Source organism: Myotis daubentonii, chromosome 1, assembly GCF_963259705.1.
Source record: "Myotis daubentonii chromosome 1, mMyoDau2.1, whole genome shotgun sequence".
Taxonomy (NCBI): Eukaryota; Metazoa; Chordata; class Mammalia; order Chiroptera; family Vespertilionidae; genus Myotis; species Myotis daubentonii.
Window position 1 is genome coordinate 63,489,817 of NC_081840.1, and position 24,118 is coordinate 63,513,934.

At 35.7% G+C, this 24,118-nt stretch overlaps 1 protein-coding gene across 8 annotated transcripts in view; it reads right to left on the reverse strand.

Moving 5' to 3' along the window:
* Positions 1-24,118, reverse strand: part of CTDSPL2 (CTD small phosphatase like 2) — a 104,790-nt gene that overhangs the window by 18,988 nt on the left and 61,684 nt on the right. For 5 of the 8 annotated variants that reach the window (XR_009453729.1, XM_059702659.1, XM_059702697.1 and 2 more), the window contains exons 3-8: positions 22,385-22,523; positions 19,094-19,243; positions 16,688-16,903; positions 11,044-11,122; positions 10,649-10,760; positions 7,718-7,804 (exon numbers count right to left, since the gene is read on the reverse strand). Coding sequence is in view for 7 of the 8 variants with exons in the window: in XM_059702659.1 (XP_059558642.1) it covers positions 7,718-7,804; positions 10,649-10,760; positions 11,044-11,122; positions 16,688-16,903; positions 19,094-19,243; positions 22,385-22,523 (783 nt within the window). In the remaining variant the exon portion in view is untranslated. The remainder of the gene's footprint in view (positions 1-7,717; positions 7,805-10,648; positions 10,761-11,043; positions 11,123-16,687; positions 16,904-19,093; positions 19,244-22,384; positions 22,524-24,118) is intronic. The other 3 variants (XM_059702669.1, XM_059702707.1, XM_059702679.1) reach the window with 3 other exon arrangements.

Sequence of the window (24,118 nt, forward strand, 5' to 3'; positions counted from 1 at the left end):
TTTCAGGATTAAAAGACATAAGCAGAAACTGAAGTGGTTAGTGAAAAAGACAAGAATATAAGAAAGGTACAAAGTTACAGTGAGCAGGGATAGGATTGGAACAACATGGGGTTCTGCCATCTGCTGCAAAGGCAAAATCTCAGAACAAAAAATAGAAAGAGATATAAGGCCAGCAGGATCCAAGTCACTTGGATGGATATATAAAAGCAGAAATATATAGAGGGCAAGTACTGTCCAGTAGGAAACAAATAAAAAACGATTGTAGAGTATGTATAATGAGACTATAATCAATTACTGTGTTAGGGCACAGAGATACATTAACATACAGATGCACACAAAGGCATGCTTCTAAATGCTTCAAAATCTATCCCACAGATGCTCAACTCTATTTTCTTCTCCTAAATAACAAAGATTCATGTCCTGAGTTGCCTACTTCCTATTTTCTACGTTTTTTCTCTACTTAGTATTTCAACAACCATCCTTCAAAACTTGCAACTCTTCAAAACCATGTCATCTCCCAAGTGTAAGACTAGGCCAAAAGTCTCATTTTAGTGTGTATGTATGTGTGTGTGTGTGTGTGTGTGTGTGTGTGTATATAATATCACTGTTTTTCTGACATTATTATTATAATAGATTTTATTTTAAAACTTGAATAATGAACACATTCATAAATGCCTATTTTGGGTAATAAGTCTTATTGAAGACATAGTCTAGCTACATTACAAATAGTGTTAATCTTCTACCAGTAAACCAAATATATTTTGAAATGTTAATAGTTTGAAAATAATGTATAATGCTATAAGAAATAATCATTATATAAGAATACCCAGATATGTCTTCAATAAGACTTATTACCCAAAATAGGCATTTGTGAGTATGTTCATTACTCAAAGTTTAAAATAAAATCTATTATTATTATAATAATATCAGCAAAACAGTGATATTGGGACTGATTTTATGAAAATTTTAATTTTATATAAAAGTGCTAAGTATATAACAAAAAAAATAACATTACATTAACAAAACTTGAGATGAACGAAACCATCTGTACTTTCTTTGGCATTAAGACAATGAGAATATTCTATAAGTGTGTGTATAGATGGTACTAATAGGCCATAAATAGTTAATATAACTAGATTTAGTAAGAGCAGTCATTAAAACAGCAATCCAGTTATAAAATAATTATATAGGTATTGTGTGATAAACTCTTGTCTAAATACATATTCATGTCTAAGTATGCAATGTTAAATTATACTATATACTGAATAATTTCTGACTGCTTGTTTACTAAACTTTTATCTATTATTACAGATAACTTTCACAGCATGAACAAAAAAGGAAATAAAACACGCAAAGATAAGCAGTTTCAATTTGTTGGCAAGTAATTGCAAAAAACAAAACTTCTTACATGTAAATCTTTTTTGTAAAAATATTTCTAAATGGTTTTAAGTACACAGATAATATGACCTTAACATATCTGAAGTGAAACATGTGTAATCATTTTTCTATGATATCCTTAGAACTTACCACTACACTGTTGTAGGCGAAAAAGAAAAAAAGATAAATTCAGTGGAACTCACTCACTTAATAGTATGGCATCTTTAAATTAAAAAATAATTTGTGGCCCTAACCGGTTTGGCTCAGTGGATTAGAGCGTTGGCCTGCGGACTGAAGGGTCTCAGGTTTGATTCTGGTCAAGGGCATGTACCTTGGTTGCGGGAACGTCCCCAGTAGGGGGTGTGCAGGAGGCACCTGATCGATGTTTCTCTCTCATCGATGTTCCTAACTCTCTGTCCCTCTCCCTTCCTCTCTGTAAAAAATCAATAAAATATACTTAAAAAAATAGTAATTTGTGAATGCTATTTCATCAGCAGAAAAGAATTTAAAGCAGTAGAAAAATAACAAAAAATAACAAAAGAAAACTAACAAAGCTGGGGAATGTGAAGAATGAGATGGTATGAATAAGTGAAACATCAAGATACCATAGATCTAACCCTTCTGTACACCTCAGTTTTCTCATCTATAAAATGGGTATAATAGTGCCTATCTCATAGGGTTGTGAGGATTAAATAAATTAATGCATGTAAAGCACCTGGAACGGAAAGTGCCTGGCACATTGAAACTACCAATAGCTATTACTATTATCCATCTTTCTATTTAAAAGTAGTGGATGGTAAGGAAAATAGATGGAATGATTCTATGGGACAGAATTGGGCAACCTTAAGTAAAAGAGAAAGCCCCATGACTATAAGCTATATTTTTAGAAGAGGAACAGTAATAATGAATTGCATCAGTTGATAGCTTAACTATTCAACTTGCTTAACATTTTCTTAACCTCAACACCAGAGAATAGACAGAAAACTCCAGCCTTCTCCACTGAAAGAGGGTTGTGCTCAGGTAAGCCCTGCGTAGGCTTCAACTTTATAACCCATTGGGTGATTTCACAGTCATCTTTTCACACAGTTCCAGTAAGAGTTAGATGGCTGGTGAGGAAAGTATTTGTAGATGGATGAGTAAGGAAACACTAAAACATCACAACCAATAAAAATAAAAACAATTTTAAAAAATCCCTAAACTAAAAGCTTCTACAAACCTTATACTGAATTAAGTGTAAATAAATTTAAAAAGGAATTTTCTTATAGAGTCCAAATGGGATAAAATGAAGCTGAACACATTCAAATAACTGGTATAGCAAAAGTTAGCAAAAAAGAAAACTTTTCAAGTAAAAGCAGCCATTGTGTGTGTGTGTATGTGTGTGTGTATATATATGTATATATATGTGTGTGTATACACACACACACACACACACACACACACACGTAAAATACTAATGTGGTTATAGTAAAATAAACTTTAGTCATTTTAGGAGCAAAAAATGGCCTTTGTAGTAAAATTAAAATGTCGCCTTTAAAAACAAATTCTAAACTTTGAAGCCTTCAAACTTAATATGCTTAGTAATCAATTGTCACCTCTCCTGAATTTACAGAACATTTTCAGCTTGTTGAACAAGAACTTCCCATGTATTTTTTAATGAACTGCTTCTAATTTTAAGATACATTTTACAAAGAATAGAGTTCCCCATGAAATACATTTTATCTTTGAGAAGTAGATAACTGTAAGTTTCACTATATTGTTCCTTTTTTAACCTAAAAAATAATAATTGTGGTGAAAAAAAAAATGAGTGCCAATGACTATACTTACTAATAAGGATAGGAAAGTTACTTAACATTGCTTTTAAGATTTACCTACAATTAATTATCGAAATATTTTTCCAGACCAGCTAAAATATTATCCTCAATATTAAGTGTCCATGACTCCAATGTTTTAAGACACAAATATACATACTACTTTTGTACAACAAAATTATGCTTTATGAAGGTCAAAACGAATGCCTCTTGGTTATTGTCAATTTAAGTAAGAGCTTTAGAGAACAAATATCTTGATTAGGTAGTTACGACAAAATCCTCCATTTAAATGATCGGTTTTTTTCTTCATGAACCAAAAATAATGCTGACTTTCCTAGGAAAGACTATAGAAAGGACAGAAGCCTCTCGTTCGTGGTATAAGATATTCGAGATCCTTATGAAAATTATCCTAGGCTGTAAGGTCCCCAAGAAAACAAACGATAATAATGGTGAAGAGGCTGACCTTTGCTAAACATGGGATTTCCCACCCACTTCTCCCCCCAACTTTCCCCATAAAAATCTCTACTAATAAAGTATCCTTTAGCAAGTAGCTCCCTAAAGGATCCTCTCTCTCCTTGAGTGCTTACCACAATCTGATTTCTGGACAGCTGACCCAAAGTTTGTTGATTTTACTGATCTTCAGAAAGCCACTGACTGGCTAAAGGTCTTATAGGTGAACAGAATAAAAAATTAGATGCCCCTGCCATACTTTACAGAATGAGGAGTTGGACAACACAGTTACGTTTGGCTGCACTGTGGTGAAACATATGAGGCATCTTCTTTTTGTCTTCAATAAGCCACGTTTGGGCTGAGTAGCTCTATTACATCTTCAAAAAACTGAGCTCCAGTTCTTGATGGAGACAGAGGAAGGTCATTGAGGAGGTGGTTCAGCTCAAGAGCTAAGTGAAAAATCTGTCTTTTGATTCAGTCCTGCTTGTGGATAGAAGTCATCTTCTGGATGGAAGAGGGAGTGAGATGACCTAGAGTCTTGAATTGGTGGATCTGCAGGAACAGAAACTAAATACAGTGGAGACCTCTTAACTGAGTAACACCACGAGATGGATTTCCTGATAATGTGTCAATATAAGCTAAATATAAAGATTAAACATGTGCATTGGAACTGATCATGCACCTGTTCTCCATATATCAAATGCATCTGTACCATTCTATAAATAAATATTATCCCAATAACTGTCTAACAATTTATGGAAAAAGTACCAATTTAAGAAGGGGGTTCAACCCATTCAAACAAAAATCTTTAAACTTTGCCTTTGTGAGTACCATAACTTCATTAAAAAAAGGTCAGTTCTTCTTTAGAATTACTTTTTCTCCATATACACAAATCGTAATCTGTCTATCCATATAGTGTCAGTAGTAGCATACATCAAATTTTGAGTTGAAATTTTTAGGTACTTTTTTATCCCCTAAAAATGGATTTTAAGTATACTCAAAGTACTAAATTGAGATTTGAATAATCTACCTGCTGGTAAATTCTAAGTCTTGAAATAATGAAGTTGAGTCCTACTTATCAATCAAAAGAAGAATGTAAATCATGAAGTCAGGCAATCTTTAAATGTGAGTAGTGGCCACCTTAAATTTCCCCTCAAACTTACAACTAAAAAAACCTAAGAAGTCCACAACCAGATTAGAATGGATATAATTTTAAATTTCTCTAAATATTAACAAGAATTCTGATGAACATTTGATTGCCTATTGCCACTTAGAAAAAATCTGAGTACGTAAATTTACTGTATATACTCTCATAATTATTAGACCACAGGTCAGCAAGCTATAGCCTGTGGGCCAAATCCAAAGTGTCATTTATTTTTATAAAGTTTTTTTTTTGTGTGTGTGCACAGCTATACTTAACAATTATGTACTGTCTATGACTACTTTCATGCTACAATGGCAGAAAAAGCAGTTGCAATAGAGACTGTAAAGCCTGAAATATTAACAAATAGCCCTTTATAGGAAAATGTTTGCCAACCCCTAATATAGACAATCATGGAAACACATGTAAGACAATTTACACTTTACACTGTTTTAAAAGAAAGAGAAATAACAGTGGAATTAAAATTAGGTAACGAACCATAATGAACTTACCACAAAAAGGAAATAAAAGTAAAATAAGTCCTTAGAGGACATTATCTGGTTTTGATTCAGAGAAAGAAACTGATCCTATCTTAACTTTACCCTTTTATTTTTAAGAGTATATATACATAAATGCTATGAAACTAACATATTAAGAGTATGTAAATAAATGCCACAGAACTGTTAACTTAAAAAGTTAACTTTATGTTGTGAATTTCACCTCGATACATTACTTTTTAAAAGAGTATATACAGTATTTTACAGGTTTCTACCTTTAAGTGGGCCACATTATATTGTAGTGGTTAAATACGTAAGTTACATCTTACCTAATAATGTGGTTTCTCCAAAATCTCTTAGATCATCTCAGACCCTTGTGTATATTTCTTCTTTGCCAGTAGATGGAGACAACACCACTGAAAGTTTAAAAGACATCATTCCCTGTTTAAAGGGAGCTTGCTGGTCTGAAAACTGGGGGAACTCTAACCCAAGATTTCTTCAAGTTATTTTTTTAAAAGCAGACAGAATAGCCATGCCAAAACCAGAAGTCCAAAGAAATGTACCCAATATTAACTATGGACATCCTCAAAAATTTACTGAAGGGGAACTAAACTCTGTATATGATGTAGTAACTAAGTCATAATATTAAATTGCAATCATCTCTATAACTTATAAATTGAAACTCCCATTTTATTGCTCCTGATTTAGGCATACTATTTTTCAGTTTTAGAAAAGTGTAACTCATAATATATAAGAAAAAGAGTTCTTTGAATTCAACAGAGGTATACAGTACATATAGGATTTTTATTAGTTATATGCACTGTTAGAAGCCTTTTATTCAAAATAAGACAACTATCCAGATCCACATGAAAATAATAAGAAATTTATAAAGGAGAGAAATGAAGCAGAAATGGTCAAAGCAGTAAGAAAAATTCAGTTTTATGGTCACACTGAAAAGAAATGCTCATGCAGGGGAAGAATCAAACTCTCCTACTTTCCAAGTTTCTTATTTCACTATTAAAAATTACATAAACAGATCAAAACCATCTGCAAGAAATAAACTCCAAATATAAAAGCTTAAGAAAGTCATCTCAAAATATTATTTTTAGGTAACAGCTTTATTTTCCAAATTCAAAGCCCGTGTTTATTAAGTGCAATTTTGAACAAAAAAAACCAAAGGTATCAAGCTAAAAAGAGAAAACTAAAATATTTCTATACTATGTTTATTTTCCAAAAGACTGCTGTCCTTAAGAGTGCACTAAACAAGAATAACCTATGGCAGAAAATGCCTTATTAAGAAAAAGATTTACCTTAAGCCAAATAATACTGTTACAATGGAATAAATACCCTATTTGTGTGTATATTTTGCTCATCCTATGATCATATATCAGAACTAAAATCAGTTTCCATAAAAGGGAAATGAATATAGTACTCCGATATTACCATACCTACAATACCTTTCTAGGTTAAACTAGAATTGACAATAACTGCTAAAATAAAGCTCCTCATAACTCATTACAAGAAAAAGTACGTAAAGTAGACTCTGAACCACAAACTTTATATTTAATTGATATTGAAAACGAAACCCAAGTTCTAACTGCCTATTAAAAGCAAATAACAATCATAAAACACCTTTTCATCATCTTCATAGTCAACATTCTGTGGCTTTATTTAGTTAATCCTTAGGTTGGCTTCCACCTGACAAACAACAAACATTTTGACCTTTTCCCAATCCTTCAACAACTGGTATATATGAAGGTAATACTAATCAAATAACAACCGCCACCACAGAAAGGCACTTTCCTTGCAATTTTCAAAGTATATTCACATATATTAATTCAAATTTTATGTTAGGAAAATCTCAAACACAATGTAAAAACTATGACCAACACACATAAATGTAATTCGTAGTATTTTGTACTGTTACCTGTTCAACAACACAGATGAGAGAGAAATGCTTATACCTAATTTTTTAAAGTAAAGCAATAACTAGAAGAATATCCTGGAATTTTGTGATTATAAACTAGGTCAACCAAAATGCAATCTACAGACCATATTACTACAAAAGGAAATAAAAATGACCAACAGGGAATGAGTTTTCTTTATATCATTTGGATTTTGGAGGGGAGAAAAACATACCAGGTATTAACCTGGCAAGTTCTTCTTAGGGATCTATGATGTCAGTGCTCCTGCCTCCACCTGCTGGCAAATACATTATAAAACTAGCAGAGATCACTTGGTAAAATATTTGTGGCAACAAATTAATGTTGTTTTATGTAATTATTTAGTATGATTCTACTCTGTTAACAAATCATTAAAGTACTGATGAAATCTAATAGAAAACCACATTAAACTTCACCAAAAAAAAAATTTGAAAAAGATTTCTTAGTTCAGAATGTTAATCTAACAGGCCAAGAATCAAATTAAAATTTTTCTTTAATTACCTGATAAATGACATCTTGGAAAAGGACTGGAAAAGTAAGTGCTGCATCTTCTAGCTCATTTAGACTACAGTGTACTAGTGTTTCATCCTTAAAATAAAAAACACATATTGAATGAACCAAGATATTAAAATAAATTTCCAATAATTTTATATGTCCACGATCTCCAAAAACATCTATTCAAGCACCCATTCAAATATGGAATTTTATATTCATCATACATTACTGTGTGTAACATAACAATTTGGACAAAATTTTCTTTTTTATTAAAAAAATTTTTGTTTTAATTTATTAATTTGAGAGAGACAGGAAGGTAGGGTGGAAGAGAAACACTGATTTTTGTTGTTCCACTTATTTATGCATTTATTGCTTGCTTCTTATATGTGCCCTGACTGAGGCTTGAACCCTGCAACCTTGGTGTATTGGGATGACACTCTAACCAACTGAGCTACCCATTCCAAATCCCTGTTTCTCTGGTGTAGTCTCTGGACCAGCAAGCAGCATCACCTGGGAACCAGTTAGAAATAAAAATTCTCCAGCTCCACTTCTGATAATTCAGAAATTCAGCAAGAGGTGAAGAAAGGAGCGCAATAATCTGCTTAAAAAGCCCTTCAGCCCAGCCAGTGTTGAATGTTGGACCCATGAACAAGAGGTCACTGGTTCCATTCCCAGTCAGGGCACACGCCCAGGTTGCAGGCTCAATCCCCAGTAGAGGGCGAGCAGGAGGCAGCTGATCCATGTTTCTCTCTTATCGATGTTTTTATCTCTCTATCCTTCCCCCTTCCTCTCTTTTAAAAAAAAAAATCAATAAAAAATATTTTTTAAAAAGCCCTTTAAGGTGATTCTAATGCATGTCAGTCTGAGAACCACTGTTTTGAGTTCCAACTTTCTGTTAACTAAACCACATACATACCGCTTTTAAAAACAATTAAAAAATGGAAGTTTAGAATCTATTACATATCTTCCAAAAATAGATATATTCTATTTATATAGCTCATCTTTAAATCTTTTATGAAGAATTTCATTTTTAAAAATGAATGTTTCAGTACCTGTTGAATGTTCAGACATAAACATTTGTTTAATTAAATCAATGAAGACTTGCCATCTTTCATTACAAAGCCCTGTTTTCTCATTAAAAGAATAAGGCAAAGATCAATCTAAGATATGTGCAAATATTAATATTTCTCAAATCCTGAATGATTAAAAAAATAAGGCTTCCATCTATAGTAAGTGACATTTAAAAAATAAAACTGATGATAACTATACCCCCAAATTTTCAATGCATTTAAAATGAATTAAAATGAAACACAAATATTCATACCTTGTGATTCCACATCTTACTAGCTGAAATGTTTGGTGTTTTTTTTTAACCTAAAGTTAAACTCTGCGGAGGCAAACAGCAAAATATACTCTATATAAACCTCATTTCCTTTTAATAGCACGCTAGACTACTCATTTCAAGGTATTCTCTTAGCACCTTATAAAAGGTATTCTTTCCTACAATTGACTCATAACTAATTCTACTAACTCACCTATAGCCTAACTTTTGCTCATTCTACTTTATCCACTTCTGTAAAATAACTTAGCCAATTCTTATCTTTCTTTTTCTATTTGTCTTCACATTTAATTAAAAACTATATGGCCAAATTTGCTATATCAACTCCTAACATAAAAATCTAGCAAAATCTTTTTCAGTTTCTTCACTACCTTGCACATCAAATCTAAATTAACCATAATCAGTTTCAAATTCTTGTTTCTATTTATTCTCTAATAAATACCTTAAGTACTTAGCACTACTGGCTATACCTCTTACATCTCTTTGGCCAGGCAAAGGCTTAGGTGCTAAACTCTCAAAACAGAACTACACATGCTAATTAATATCCTATATAATAAAAGCCTAATATGCTAAGTGTACGACCGTTAGACCAGCTGCTATGGCGTGCACTGACCACCAGGGGGCAAACATTCTGACCGGTAGGTTAGCTTGCTGATGGGTTCTGGCTGATCAGGACTGGGCGAGACAGGCAGGACACACCCTGGAGCCCTCCCATGGTCCCTTCCCAGCCTCTAAAATATTTCTTCTAATTAATTTCCTTTCAATGTGCACAGATCCGTGTACTGGGCCTCTAGTTTAAAATAATATGCTAAAATAATATGCTTTTCCTGAAGCAAAATTCTTTATGAGAATTAAATACATCTTCAATTACAGAGTACCAGTAACAAAGGCTAAATTATATAGTGTTTTCCAATATTATATAATAGACATTCAGTTTTTAAAGCTCTTCTGGTACCATAAAGTATAAAATTTAAAATCATACCAATAGAGCATATTAAAGGTTTTATTAGCATTAAGATACCATACTTTTGAGAGTGTATTAATAAATAGTCCTTGATATTAGATAATACATAAATACAAGAATAGGAAAAGAAGTATGGTCTTGCAAAGGTTAACTCACTGAGACCTAGATTATATCTGGTCCTTCAAGGAAACAATCCTGACCCAAAAGGTGAAATCTAGGCATGAAATGAAATTAGAATTTTATTGGGAGATTTAAGAAGGTACCTGTTATCAACCAAGCTAGGGACCCTAAGCATTAGACCGAGCTTAAAATAAAAACATTTCAGCAGAAAGGGTGGGAGTGATGGGGGTGCAGGAAGAGATTAACCAAAGAACTTATATGCATAGCCCAAGGACACAGACAAAAGTGCAGTGAAGGCCTGGGCTGGGACGGGAGCCAAGAGGGAAAAATGGAGGACATCAGTAATATTCTCAATAATAAAAAAACAAAAACATTTCAGAACACTTAAGACATTTTCATAGCAAATGTGTAAGGCTATTTAGTCACCTAATATTCTTCTTGGTGCTTTGGGCTAGTATTTTAAAAGAGAATTTAACTCCTTTATTTTTCTTACATCTGCAAATAATATACTTACCAGGTCTAAAACTAGGGAGAATTCTGGTGTGCTTCTTGTTTTCAATGGAAGAGCAGGTTTCCTATTTAGTTGTTCTTCTGTCAGTGGTGGAACATGTTTGATGAAATAATAGCTATAAATCAAATTTTAAGAAAATTTCAACATTTCTACTTTTTATAAATGTAAGACATATTACTAAATTCAGCTCACGTTAATTAAGCAATCCGTATTTAAATTAGTAAACCAAACATGTAAAACATGTAAATAAAACTGAAAATATACAAATTAGTATTTGAATAACTCAGCAAAAGTATTACTACCTATAAGTTACATGCTCTTTGCAATATACCACCCAGCTACCCCTCCACACATGGACTTTCATTCTGGTAAGAAGGAAGAAAAAGAAAACAACTCACGGGTCAAACACTTCCCAGTCTTCTTCATAAGTGGCTTCTGCATGGGCTGATGAATAACCACTATCTGGAGTTATTGGTGCTATTTAATAAAAGTGAAAAGTAAAATGTTACTTTTACTCACTTAATGTTGCCATGAAGTATACATTTTACTGCTTTTATGTAAGATCTTCCTGAAGCCCTGTGTATTTTAGGTTGAAGATTAGACAGAAATAATATCTAAACAGTATTTAAAAGCAAATTTATTAGCACATAGCTCTAACTCCAGATCCAAAGGAAAAAACTACCAATACAGACAAAATGGCAAGCTATATCATGACTAGCAGAAATTAAAAATTCTGAGAGAAAATTTACTAATTACTAGAAAAATACACTCCACAAGAATTCAATTTCTAAGTGGATGGTGTTTATATACATAACTATAAAAATTTCATGGTGCTCTTACAGTAGTAGTATTTCACAAAATGCCTTGTACATTCAGGTGGTCAATATATGTGTGCTCATAATAGACCCAAACCTAGGTTTTAATCTACAATTCATGAACAGTCTTTAAGAAGTCCATGAACCCCTTGAAGACTTATGAAAAAATGTTATATGTAAATTTTTCCAGGACTCTCAAGGCTGTTTCTGAACTTAAATAGTTTTAAAATGCTGTTCAATGTAGAAAGCATTGATTTAGAAGACCCATTATATTTCTTTTAATGTACAAGCAACTGAAAATAAGCAATTCTATATTCCATGACAATAATCCACTCTGTTTAATCTAAAATTATATCAACTAATAGAGCTTTAGAAATTATGTGGGGAATAATTACAACTTAAATTCAAGGAGAGGAAAAAAGATAACTTAAAACTAAACAGGTAATATCTCACAGATAAAAATTTAAGGTGGATGCTAGAGACTGAATGTTTGTACCCCTCCTCCCACCCCCCCGCCACAATTTCAATGTAATATTTGGAAGGTCATGAGGTCATGAAGATGGGATCAGTGTCCTTAGAGCCCTCACAGAGCTTCTGCCATGTGAGGACACACTGAGAAAACAGCTGTCTATGAACCAGAAAGCAGGCCCTCACCAGACATCAATGCTGTTGACACTGACTTGGATTTCCAAGCCTCCTGACCTGTGAGAATTAAATTTTGTTATAGCAGCTCAAAAGGAGTAAGACAGTGGAACTCTGCTATAATTTTTTAAACAACTTTATGCCAATTGAACAGTTCATTAGCACAAAGGGATAATAGAAAAAATATATCTTCCAACCACCTGTTTCAAATTCCAATTAACCTCAGAGAAAGGAAAAAAGGAATACTTGAGTGCCTTCATCTAAGCATTTTTCATACTTCATCTTTCTTACCCTCAAAACCCTGAATTATTACCATTTTAAAGCTAAAAATACTGTCTCACAGAACTTACATAAATGATACCAAGTCACAAAGCTAAGTAAATGACAGAGCCAGCCTCCTTCCTTCTTGTTCTTTTTGGCTACATTCTTGAAATTAGGGAAAAGTAATAATTTTGTTTCTCCTATTCATCTTTCAAGATCAGCAACAATTTTACTTAATGATCCTCCCAGAGTAATTGCAATGGGCTACCACATTATTTTGCTCATTTATTACTATTTTTAAAATTTTATTTTTCAATTACAGTTGACACACGATATTAGTTTCAGGTGTACAACATAGAGACTAGACATTTATATACCATACGAAGTAGTCATCCAGATAAGTTTAATACCCATCTGACACCATACACAGTCATTACAAATAGTCATTACAATGTTACTGACTATACTAGAGGCCCAGTGTATGAAATTTGTGCTGTCCCTCAGCCCGGCCTGCACCCTCTCAAAATCTGGGAGTGCTGGCTCCTAACCGCTCGCCTGCCTGCCTGCCTGATCACCCCTAACCACTTGCCTGCCTGCCTAATCGCCCCTAACTGCTCGCCTGCCTGCCTAATGGCCCCTAACCGCCTCTGCCTCAGACCCCACACCCGGGCCCAGGCTTCCCTCCTCCAGCTGGCCACAGGCACCTGGAACCCCGAGCACCGCTGCCTGGGCCCCAGCTTTGTCAGGAAGGACGACTGGAATGACATCTGGTCTATCCAGTCTAATTAGCATATTACCCTTTTGTTAGTATAGATTCCCTATACTGTATCTTACATTCCTGTGACTATTTTAATAACTGGTAATTTATACTTCATAATCCCTTTCACCTTTTTCACCCATCCTCCAATGCCTCTCCTATCTGGCAACCACCAATTGGTTCTCTGTATTCCAAGTTTGCATCTGTTTTGTTTATTCATCTACTTTGTTTTTTAGATTCCACATATAAATGAATCATGGTATTTTTCTTTGACATATTTCACTTAGCACAATACCCTCTAGATTCATCTATATTGTTATAGATGGTAAGATTTCATTCTTTATTATGGCTGAGTAATATTCCATTGCTCATTTATTTTTAATAGCACTCACCACACTGTATAGTTATTTTTTTAAAATATATTTTTATTGATTTCTAGAGAGATAAAGAGATAGAAACATCAATGAGACAGGAAATCATCGACAGGCCGCCTCCTGCACGGACCCTACTGGGACTGAGCCACAACCCGGGCATGTACCCTGACTGGGAATTGAACCAGTGACCTCTTGGTTCCTGGGTCAATGCTCAACTGCTGAGCCACACCAGTCAAGTGCATAGTTATTTTTGTGTATACTTGGCTCATCAATTAACTCATGTATTCTTTGGGGTCAAGGGGCATGAATTGCCCTCTATTTTCTTTTTCCATTGGTTTTTAGGGAGAGTAAAAGAGAGGGAAAGACAGAGAGAAACATCAATGTAAGAGAAACATATCGATTGGTTGCCTCCTGCAGGAGTCTTGACCAGGGCCTGGGCAGGACCCTGCAACCAAGGTACTGCTCTTGACCAGAATCAAACCCAGGACACTTTGGTCCAAGGCCTACGCTCTATCCACTGAGCCAAACTAGCTAGGCCAAGGGGCATATCTTACTCATCTTTATAAACCCATCACAAAAATTGGTGTTCAATAAATGTTAGGGGAATAAATAAATGAATAAGACAACTGGAATAAATCTTACTTTTCCCCACTCTAGAAACCCCTAAGGTTATAGAAATCCCTTCTCCATCTTCACAGCTGTCAGATAAAATAAATACAAAGGCTTATACAGCAGAGTAAAAATACAGAACAAACATCAAATAGGAAGCCAAAGCCCTGGACTTTACCATTCAATAGCCTGTAACACTGGGCAAAGTAATCAGCATGAAATGATAGACAACAGTAGGTTCATTTAAAGTCTTATCCACCCAAGAATAAACTATGTGCACAACCCATGTTAATTTGCTTGTTAGATTCAGTATTTCAGTATGATTTTTACATTATAACATAATTTAACATTATAGATAGTAACATAATTTTAACATAGGCATTAATCTTTTGACAAATTTAAAATAAATTTCTCCTCTATTACGTCACTTTTCTCTTCATATTGGCATTATTGAGTTGAAGTTTCACAATTGTATGCATTTTGAAATGTTTTCTGCTATTTCAAGAATTTTTTTTAAAAGTTAGCCCTTGCCATAACCGGTTTGGCTCAGTGGATAGAGAGTCGGGCTGCGGACTGAAGGGTCCCAGGTTCGATTCCGGTCAAGGGCATGTACCTTGGTTGCGGGCACATCCCCAGTGAGGGGTGTGCAGGAGGCAGCTGATCGATGTTTCTAACTCTCTAGTCCTCTCCCTTCCTCTCTGTGAAAAATCAATAAAATATATTTTTTAAAAAAAATAAAAAAATAAAAGTTAGCCCTTTTAGCCCAGCCAGAGTGACTCAGTGGTTATAAATCATGCCCGAGTTGTGGGCTTGATCCTGTGTGGGGCATGTAGTAGGCAGTCGATCAATGATTCTCTCTCACCACTGATGTTTCTATCTCTCTCCCCTTCTCCCTTCCTCTCTGAAATCAATAAAAGTATATATTTTTAAAATGTCTGCTCTTTATATTCAACAGAAGAACATCATCCTACTTCCTTATACCAAACTAGGGGCCCGGTGCACGAAATTCGTGCACTGGGTGTGTGTGTGGGGGGGAGTGTCCCTCAGCCCAGCCTGCCCCCTCTCACACACTGGGAGCCCTCAGGCATTGACCCCCATCACCCTCCAATCGCAGGATCAGCCCCTTGCCCAGGCCTGACGCCTCTGGCCTAGGCGTCCGGCCCGGGCAGCGGGGACCCGCAGCTGCAGCGGCCCCGTGATCGTGGGCTTCGCTTTAGGCCCAGGCAAGGGACCCCTAACTCCCGGGACTGCCAGCTTCGACCATGCCCAGCTCCCATCGCTGGCTCCACCCCTACTTCCTGCTATCACTGGCCAGGGCGGCAAAGGCGCCTGATTCTCCGATCATGGCTGGGGGGCAGGGCAAAGGCAGCCCCAGGGCCGCCTTTGCCCTGCCCCCCAGCTCTTAGCTCCCCCCTGGGTTTCCGATCACTGTCAGTGGCAGGGGGCTTCTTCCTGCTTTCCCTTTCGCCTCCCTGCATTGTGCCTATGTATGCAAATTAACCGCCATCTTGTTGGCAGTTAACTGCCAATGTTAGTTGGCAGTTAATTTGCATATAGCCCTGATTAGCCAATGAAAAGGGTAGCTCGTATGCCAATTACCATTTTTCTCTTTTATTAGTGTTGATTATATTTCTTAACCAATATATTTGCACTAGGCTCTCTCAAATAGCTAGCACCACAAGGAACTTTTTAAAAAATCTAAAATAATAATCTAAGATTTTCTCCCTCTGAGAAAAATAGCCATCCTCAATTTTATTTCTGCTTTTAAGCATGATGAAACAATTTCATCTTTTCGTCTTATATGTCTACTTATCACAACTCCTCAGAGGTATAAATTATGATCTAATGTGTTTCTACATTTCTCTGACAACTGGCTCAGAAACACAATTATGTTAAGCCTTTATAAGGATTCAGAATTAAGCTCTAAAAGTTGGGTACAGAGAGATATCCAGGAACAGAAGCTTCTTTGGGGGGAATATCATTCATGTATGAAACAAATCTGAAGTTATGATTTGAGACTACCTCTAGGTAGGAACTTCAGACCTAAGGGTCTAAGACTGTTACAATTATATTCATAAAATAAGCACATATTTTGCTAGTTGTGTTAAATTTCTCCAAGTAGTAAAACTGGTACAAGTAATTAAACTGTAAAATATTAATACTGAATCACAACAAAGTTTTTAAAAATTCAATTTCAAAATGACTAACTTTTGGGTACAAATTTTATTTCCAATTTTAATTTTCTTAACTTCAAGGAAGAAAAATATGCATTTAATCTGGTATTTAAGAAAAAATATAAAATACTGTATTTTTTAAAAAAACATTTTTATTGATTTCAGAGAGAAAAGGAGAAGGAGCAGGAGAGATAGAAACTTCAATGATGAGAGAGAATCACTGATCAGTTGGCTTTTGCACATCCCCTACAGGGGATTAAGCACACAACCCAGGCATGTGCCCTGACTGGGAATCAAACCCTGAACTCCCGGTTCATAGGTCTATGCTCAACCACTGAGCCACATTGGCTGGACTAAAATACTCCATTTTTATCAACTATTCTTGAAGATGCCTAAGACATTTTCCTCACCTGTAAGGGGTGGGATATCACGATTAACTGTTTCTTCTGCGTCTTCTAAACCATTATTTACTGATGGCCTCACTTGAATTGCTTGATTTGAGTAAGCTGCTCCATTAGTTGACGTAGTAGTACTGGTAGTGATCTCATCCACCTGTTCCATATCAAGTTGTTTTACTATCTCTTCAGCTTCCACAGCCTGTCCTGGGGAATCGGATCCTGATGTTCCTAAAATCATGATTCAGGGTACTCACAATCATCATTTAAAAACTCATAGGGGGTAGGAGAGTAAAGCATGTTATTTAAGGGCACAAATTTACAATGATTAATAAATAAGCCCTAGAGATCAAATACACAGTAAATATAGATAATACTGTATTGTAATCATCAAACTAGTTAAGAGACTAGGATCTAATTATTCCAACCAATAAAAGGAAAAGGTAATTATGGACCATGATAGCAGTGCTAATTATTGCTATAATAGCTATTATATTACAATATGTAAATGTACCAAATCAACATGTTATATACCTTAGATTTACACAATGTTATGTCAAATATATTTCAATACAAATAAAATAATTAAAACCTATAAATATTTCAAAAACTAAACACAATAGAAACAAAGCTGAGGATACCACTGCTTGGTGAGTCTCTTGTATACATTTCAAACAATGAGGTATAAAGACTACTATTAAAAGTGTTCAAATAGTTTAGAAACACCTATTTGGAGTCAAATAGTTATATAATTTAGAACATCTTTATTTTTACTGAGATATAACTGACATATAACACTAAGTTTCAGATGTGCATATTGATTGATATAGTACAATATGATTACCAATCTATTGTTAGCTAACACCTCTAACCCATAATATAATTATCATTCTTTTTTCTCTTAACAACTCTGAAGTATATAACACAGGATATTTTACTATAAAACTTCTTTACATTAAAGCAAGTATCATTTATTAAGTGCTTACTCTGTCTAGGCATTTTATATATATTCATTATCCTCAAACAGCTCCTGATCCTTTCAGTACTAAGCATCCTAGACATTGTGGGCAGTTGTGATTTTTAAAACAGAGTTACTTATCCAAGAATGAGAACATTGTTCCTGACCATGGGGACCCTTTTATTCAAAGACACAAGGACAAATTCGAAATGAGATTTCATCTTAATATTCAAGTTAGTTTCCTAATTATACACAGCCATCACCTACATGACCATGCTGCCCAATTATGGAATGACTCCCAACTCTTTCCATTTTTTAATAGAATCCTCCAAAAGTTGTTTTCAACAACAAAATCAATCTCCAATACTCTCAACTGCCTCACAGAATATTCATTCTTCCTAACTGCTTTAAATTTAATCTTTTTCCAAAAAACCCCTCTTTTCCTGATACCCTTCCCTCAAAGCTCTTTATTATCCCATACTCAACTTACCAAGTGAATCAGAATTCATTTATCTCTATTGCTGCCACCAGATAACTGGTTTCTACAAATGTCTAAAAATGCCTGCTCCATGCCCTGACCGGTTTGGCTCTCCCCAGACGACAAATACTCTCGACACCGAGTCACCATCAAGAAACGTTTCAAGGTGCTGATGACCCAGCAGCCACGCCCTGTACTGTGAAGGTCCCTTAAATTTCATAATTTAATTTCTCCTGCCACCTGTGACCCCTCTGAGACTTTTCCAAAACCAAGCTTTTCAGTCTGTGAGCCCTGAGGCCTTCTTACCACCCTTGCTCTTTAGAATCGGTGTCATCATTACCTTAGATCATGCTTGTGTGAAGCAATCATGGTAGCACCCCCCCTTAAAAAAAACAAGTTTGAGTCTGCTTTTCGTATTTTGACTGCCACGTTATTAAAATGATTTGAAAGAGAAAATAAAAAATAAATTAATTAATTAATAAAGAAGCCTATTTTGATACTTTTGCAAAAGTATTATATAATGAAATACTTCATTTGAATTAGGGTAGTTTTATTTTGTCTAAATTGAAGATCCCTAAGGGGAGAAGTCAACCAAAAGATAATAAAAAATAAATTGTTACAAGAAAATGATCTTGTTTCAACTCACTTTAAATATTTAAAAAAATACTTTATTGGTCTAGAATACTGAAAATGCTTCTAGATTCTTTCCTATACACATTCTAAGGATTACATTAAGTCATCCAACAAAGAAATAATAAAACTTTCCCTCCAGCCCTAAGTTTATCATCTAGCTCTTCAGATAGTGAAAGCAGAGTCCATTCACTTCAATAGAATTAAACATATCCTATATTTATTTCAGTCACTTAAAACAAACATAAAATGCTGACATATATGCCACTAAAATCAAATAGAATTTTTTTAAAAACTAAAAAAACACAAACATTAAATTTTTAAACCCAAATTATAATTAATGGTTTATACTTACCATTTTTATTTGCTGGTGAAAAAAAATTGAAGACAGGAGAAAATATGGTCCCCAACAATGTAGTCCTTGGAGGACTGCCAGAGGAAGGGTTATCTTCTAATTTTCCATTTTGTTTTACATGTTGATTTGTCATTTCGTAACTACCAGCTTCTAAGAAAAAACAGTAACAAAAAAGTTGGAATCTAGAAAACATGGCTTTCAGAAATGTGTTCTAAGACATTCATTGTGAAAATACCTTCCCCCCAAAAAAATTTCATGAAGAGTACTGGACATTAATGTTAGGAAAGTTTATTATTTAAAAAAATCTTGAGGTAAATCACTTGTAAATCAAATTATCTTGATACAAATTTATAAAGCATTAAGTCTAATAATCTGACTTCTTTATAACTCTCCTATCTTATTCCTTCTATAAAGTCTAATGCTTTATAGATGCTAAAATTCAGTTTTTCAAAGTACAGCTGACCCTTGAACAAGATGGGTTTGAACTAGGTTGGTCCACTTAAACTTGGATTTTCTTCAATAAACACAGTTGGCCCTTCACACCCCTAGGTTTCGCATCCACAGATTCAACAGTACTTATTATACTACTAGGGGCCCGGTGCACGAAATTCGTGCACTGGGTGTGTGGGGGGGGGGGGGGGAAGTGTCCCTCAGCCCAGCCTGCCCCCTCTCACATACTGGGAGCCCTCAGGCATTGACCCCCATCACCCTCCAATCGCAGGATCGGCCCCTTGCCCAGGCCTGATGCCTCCGCCAGAGGTGTCAGGCTTGGACAGGGGACCCCCATCTCCCCCCGATCACTGGCTCTGACCCCCATCTCCCTCTGATCGCTTGCTCCACCCCCCGCCCAAGCCTGACGCTTCTGACCCAGGCTTCAGGCCTGGGCAAGGGGACCATCATATTCCCCCAATCCCCAGCTCCGCCCCCCACCCAGGCCTGATGCCTCGGCCAGAGGAGTTGACCCTCATCACCCTCCGATCACCAATCACTGGATCGGCCCCTTGACCAGGCCTGAGGCCTCCGGCAGAGGTGTCAGGCCTGGGCAGGGGATCCCCAGCTCCACGCGGTTGCAGGCTCCGCCCCTGCCCAGGCCTAACGCCTCTGGCTGAGGCATCCGGCCCGGGCAGCGGGGACCCGCAGCTGCAGCAGCCCCGCGATTGTGGGCTCCGCTTTAGGCCCAGGCAAGGGACCCTTAGCTCCCTGGACTGCCAGCTTCGACCGTGCCCAGCTCCTATCGCTGGCTCCACCCCTACTTCCTGCTATCACTGGTCAGGGCGGCAAAAGCGCCTGATTCTCCGATCATGGCTGGGGGGCAGGGCAAAGGCGGCCCCAGGGCCGCCTTTGCCCTGCCCCCCAGCTCTTAGCTCCCCCCTGGGTTTCCAATCACTGTCAGTGGCAGGGGGCTTCTTCCTGCTTTCCCTTTCGCCTCCCTGCATTGTGCCTACATATGCAAATTAGCTGCCATCTTTGTTGGCAGTTAACTGCCATCTTAGTTGGCAGTTAATTTGCATATAGCCCTGATTAGCCAATGAAAAGGGTAGCGCCGTACGCCAATTACCATTTTTCTCTTTTATTAGTGTAGATTATATGGTTGGGAATCCACAGACACAGAGGGCCAATCGTATGCATTATTCTATGCCATCTACACTAATAAAAGAGAAATATGCGAATTGACTATACTTTCACACGCCCACCAACCAATAAGGAGTATGCAAATTAAGCCAACAAAATGGTGGGTTAATTTGCATATGCAGGTCCGAGTGCCCCAGCAGCTCCAGGCCTCTGGGCAGCGTGGTAAGGTGGAAAGGAGGCTCTGGCAGGAGCGAAGGCTGTGCCGGCAGCTAGGGGAAGGAAGGCCCGTTCTTGCATGAATCTTCGTGCATCAGGCTTCTAGTCTTATATAAGGGACCTGACCAACTGCAGATTTTGGTATCCACCAGGGTTCCATGGATACCGAGGGACAACTGAAGTTTTGGGGAATTCAAAAGTTATATGTAGATTTTAGACTGTGCAGGGGGTTAGCGCCCCAACCCCTCCACCCCCCATGTTGTTCAAGGGTCAACTGTAGATTTACATCTAGAATTATATAGACTGAAAGGCTTCAAATCAACACAGAGTTTCAGAGAATAAAATAAACTCTTTGTAAGTAAAGCAAATTACAATATTAAAAACACAAATGCAAACTTTTTGTCTTTGGTTATTTATACTTTGGGATGCTGCCTACTTCACAAAACCCAACCTCCAATCTATTTCTAATGAATAACAGCAACATAGCTCTACTGAAGCAGAAAACTATATATAGTAGTGTCAAAAATTACTTATGGATAGTGAGGCACCATTTCAAAGTAGCTAGGAAGAATAACTAGTTTTCTAAAAGTTTCTTGTTAATAAAAAATTTCCATGGGTTTTTGGAAAATATTTAAAAAATAAATTCAAACAAATGTTTTGATTAATCATCCATAACCTTCCACAACCTTACTATCTATCTCAATTTTTTCCTTCTTCGCTATAGCTCTTTTAACTTACTATTTTATTTCTTTTCTCCCTAGTGGTCAATTCCAACAATAGAGATACATCACTGCATTGAGAGGAAAAAGCTAAGAAATTATTATGTGTTTAAAGTAGCACTGGTTAAAAGGCTCCATGCTCTTAAGTGTTATTCTTTAGAAAAATCTGTTATCCTTCTTGTTTTTCTCCTTTTTGACTTTGAGGTGCTTGAACAGGGTTTATCAACAGCAATACCATTGATCTTTTGGCTGGATAATTCTTTGTTGTGGGAAGATGACCTGTAAGATGTTTAGCAGTGTTCCCTCAACAGGTTCTGACAAGCAAAAAAATCTCCAGATATTGACAAATGTTCTCCAGGGGAACAAAACCACCTGTAGTTGAAAACAGCTGGCCTAAGTGATCCAATCCCCTCTGAACTCTGAAATTTACTGACCAAGAAACAAATTCTTTGTACATATTAAGAACATATTTCAAATCTGTACATTTACAAATTAAGTCACAACTATTATTGCTTTAAGAAGTACAAAATGTTGCTCCATTTACATTTTCATGCTAAGCAGTATAAAGCTAGTTGCTCTGCCTTTGTCATTTTAATTCAGCAAAGTAGATTTATAGTAAGAAGGTAAATTTTCTTTTTATTTCATGCTACTAATATATAGTCAAAGAAGATTACAAAAACTAGGCAGGAATTGCTTAAAGTAGATTTTTTAAAACAGAAAAGGAACATGTTGGGTCAGATCTCTCCCTGTACCTAATAAAGCAATTATCTAAATATTAACAAACCTCCATTTACTTGACTTTTCCGTCTTACTCGAGATATCTGTTTGTTAAGTTTTCCTCCTGCTCTTGGTGTTGATGTGATCAGATTATTATCTATATCACGTTCAATTCTACTCCGTTTCGAAGGATTTTCTCTCTCTTCCTTAAGATATAAAAGGAAAAACATTCATTGAGTAGTCACTCTGTCTTATAGGTTACACTTTTAAAATGATAAAATATGATATGCACCCCAATCATGTTCACTGCAGCATTATTTAAAATAGCCAACAAATGGACACAATCTAAGTGGTTCATTGATGAATAAAGAGATTGTGGTATATATATGCAATGCAATATTATTCAGCCATAAAAAATAATAAAATCTTGCCATTTGCAAAAACATGGGTGGACTTTGAGGGCATTATACTAAGTAAAATAAGTCAGACAGAGGAAGACAAATCTGCATGCCCTCACTTATATGTGGAATGTAAAATTTAAAAACAAACAAAACCTAGTTCATAGATACAGAGAACAGATTGGTGGTTACCAGAGGTGAGGATGGAGTGGAGGGGGGAATGAGTGAAGGCAGTCAAGAGGTACAAAATTCCAATAATAAAATAAATAAGCCATGGGGATGTAATGTACAGCATGGTGGATATAGTTAATAATACTGTATTGCATATTTGAAAGTTGCTAAAAGAGTAAATCTTTAAATTTCTTATAAGAAATAAAACCCCTAGAACTATGTATGGTTATGGATAGTAACTAAAGTTACTGTGATGATCATTTCACAATACATACATACATCAAATCATTATGTTGTATAGACCTGAAACTAACATAATGTTATGTCAATTATACCACCAAAAGAGGAAAATATATGGTATGATAGACTTTCCCCTGTTTTTTAAATCCAGGAGAAACAAAACAGAACATCTAATGTTTGGTAGAAAACACAAGAAAAATTTGAGTGTCATAAGAGTATTTACTAATGTAATTATAATACGCAAATATAATTACAGCATTCTCATAATTCAGATCCTTTCCCCAGGGTCCACTCAATTTCCATGCTATTGAAATACTGAATTGTACAATGTGCTCTGAATTTTTAAAAATTTTCCCATATTCCTAGAACTGCCTAAAGAACAGAGGTCATTTCATGGCATTTGCTGACATATCACCAAAAATGACCAAAAAAAAAAAGCCTGCCACTGCCCCCCCCTCTTCGCCCCCCAAGGATAACCTCAATTCTTTAAATGCCCAAATTAACACTAAGGAGTCTACTCCATAACAAAGTCTCTATTCATTTCCTTATATGGGGCAAATCCACATATGACCAGTCTATACTATTCTTGTAGTATTATTGACTAAAGTATATTCCAAGCAATAGCCTGATTTATTTTTCTCATTTGTAGGTTTTTTTCTAATGTCATCTGCCACATGAGTGTTTTCTTATATTACTGTAATACTGGCTTGTAATTCCTTGCTGTTTTAATGAGACTACTTGAAATCTTTAGATAAGGACTAGACTTTTAAATCTATAGTACATATAATTTATACATATAATCAACATTCTTATTTAATAGTAATAACTTCTCTACTTTTTTGTTATTTGATGCTTTTACAGCACAGCAAATAATATAATATACTACTATGTATTTTCTGAAAATTGAATATTGTTCTATTATTTCTGAAAAAAACCTTGGTACTCTAAGTGGCCAAAATTACAATTCCATATTTGGATCAAAATAGAAAAAA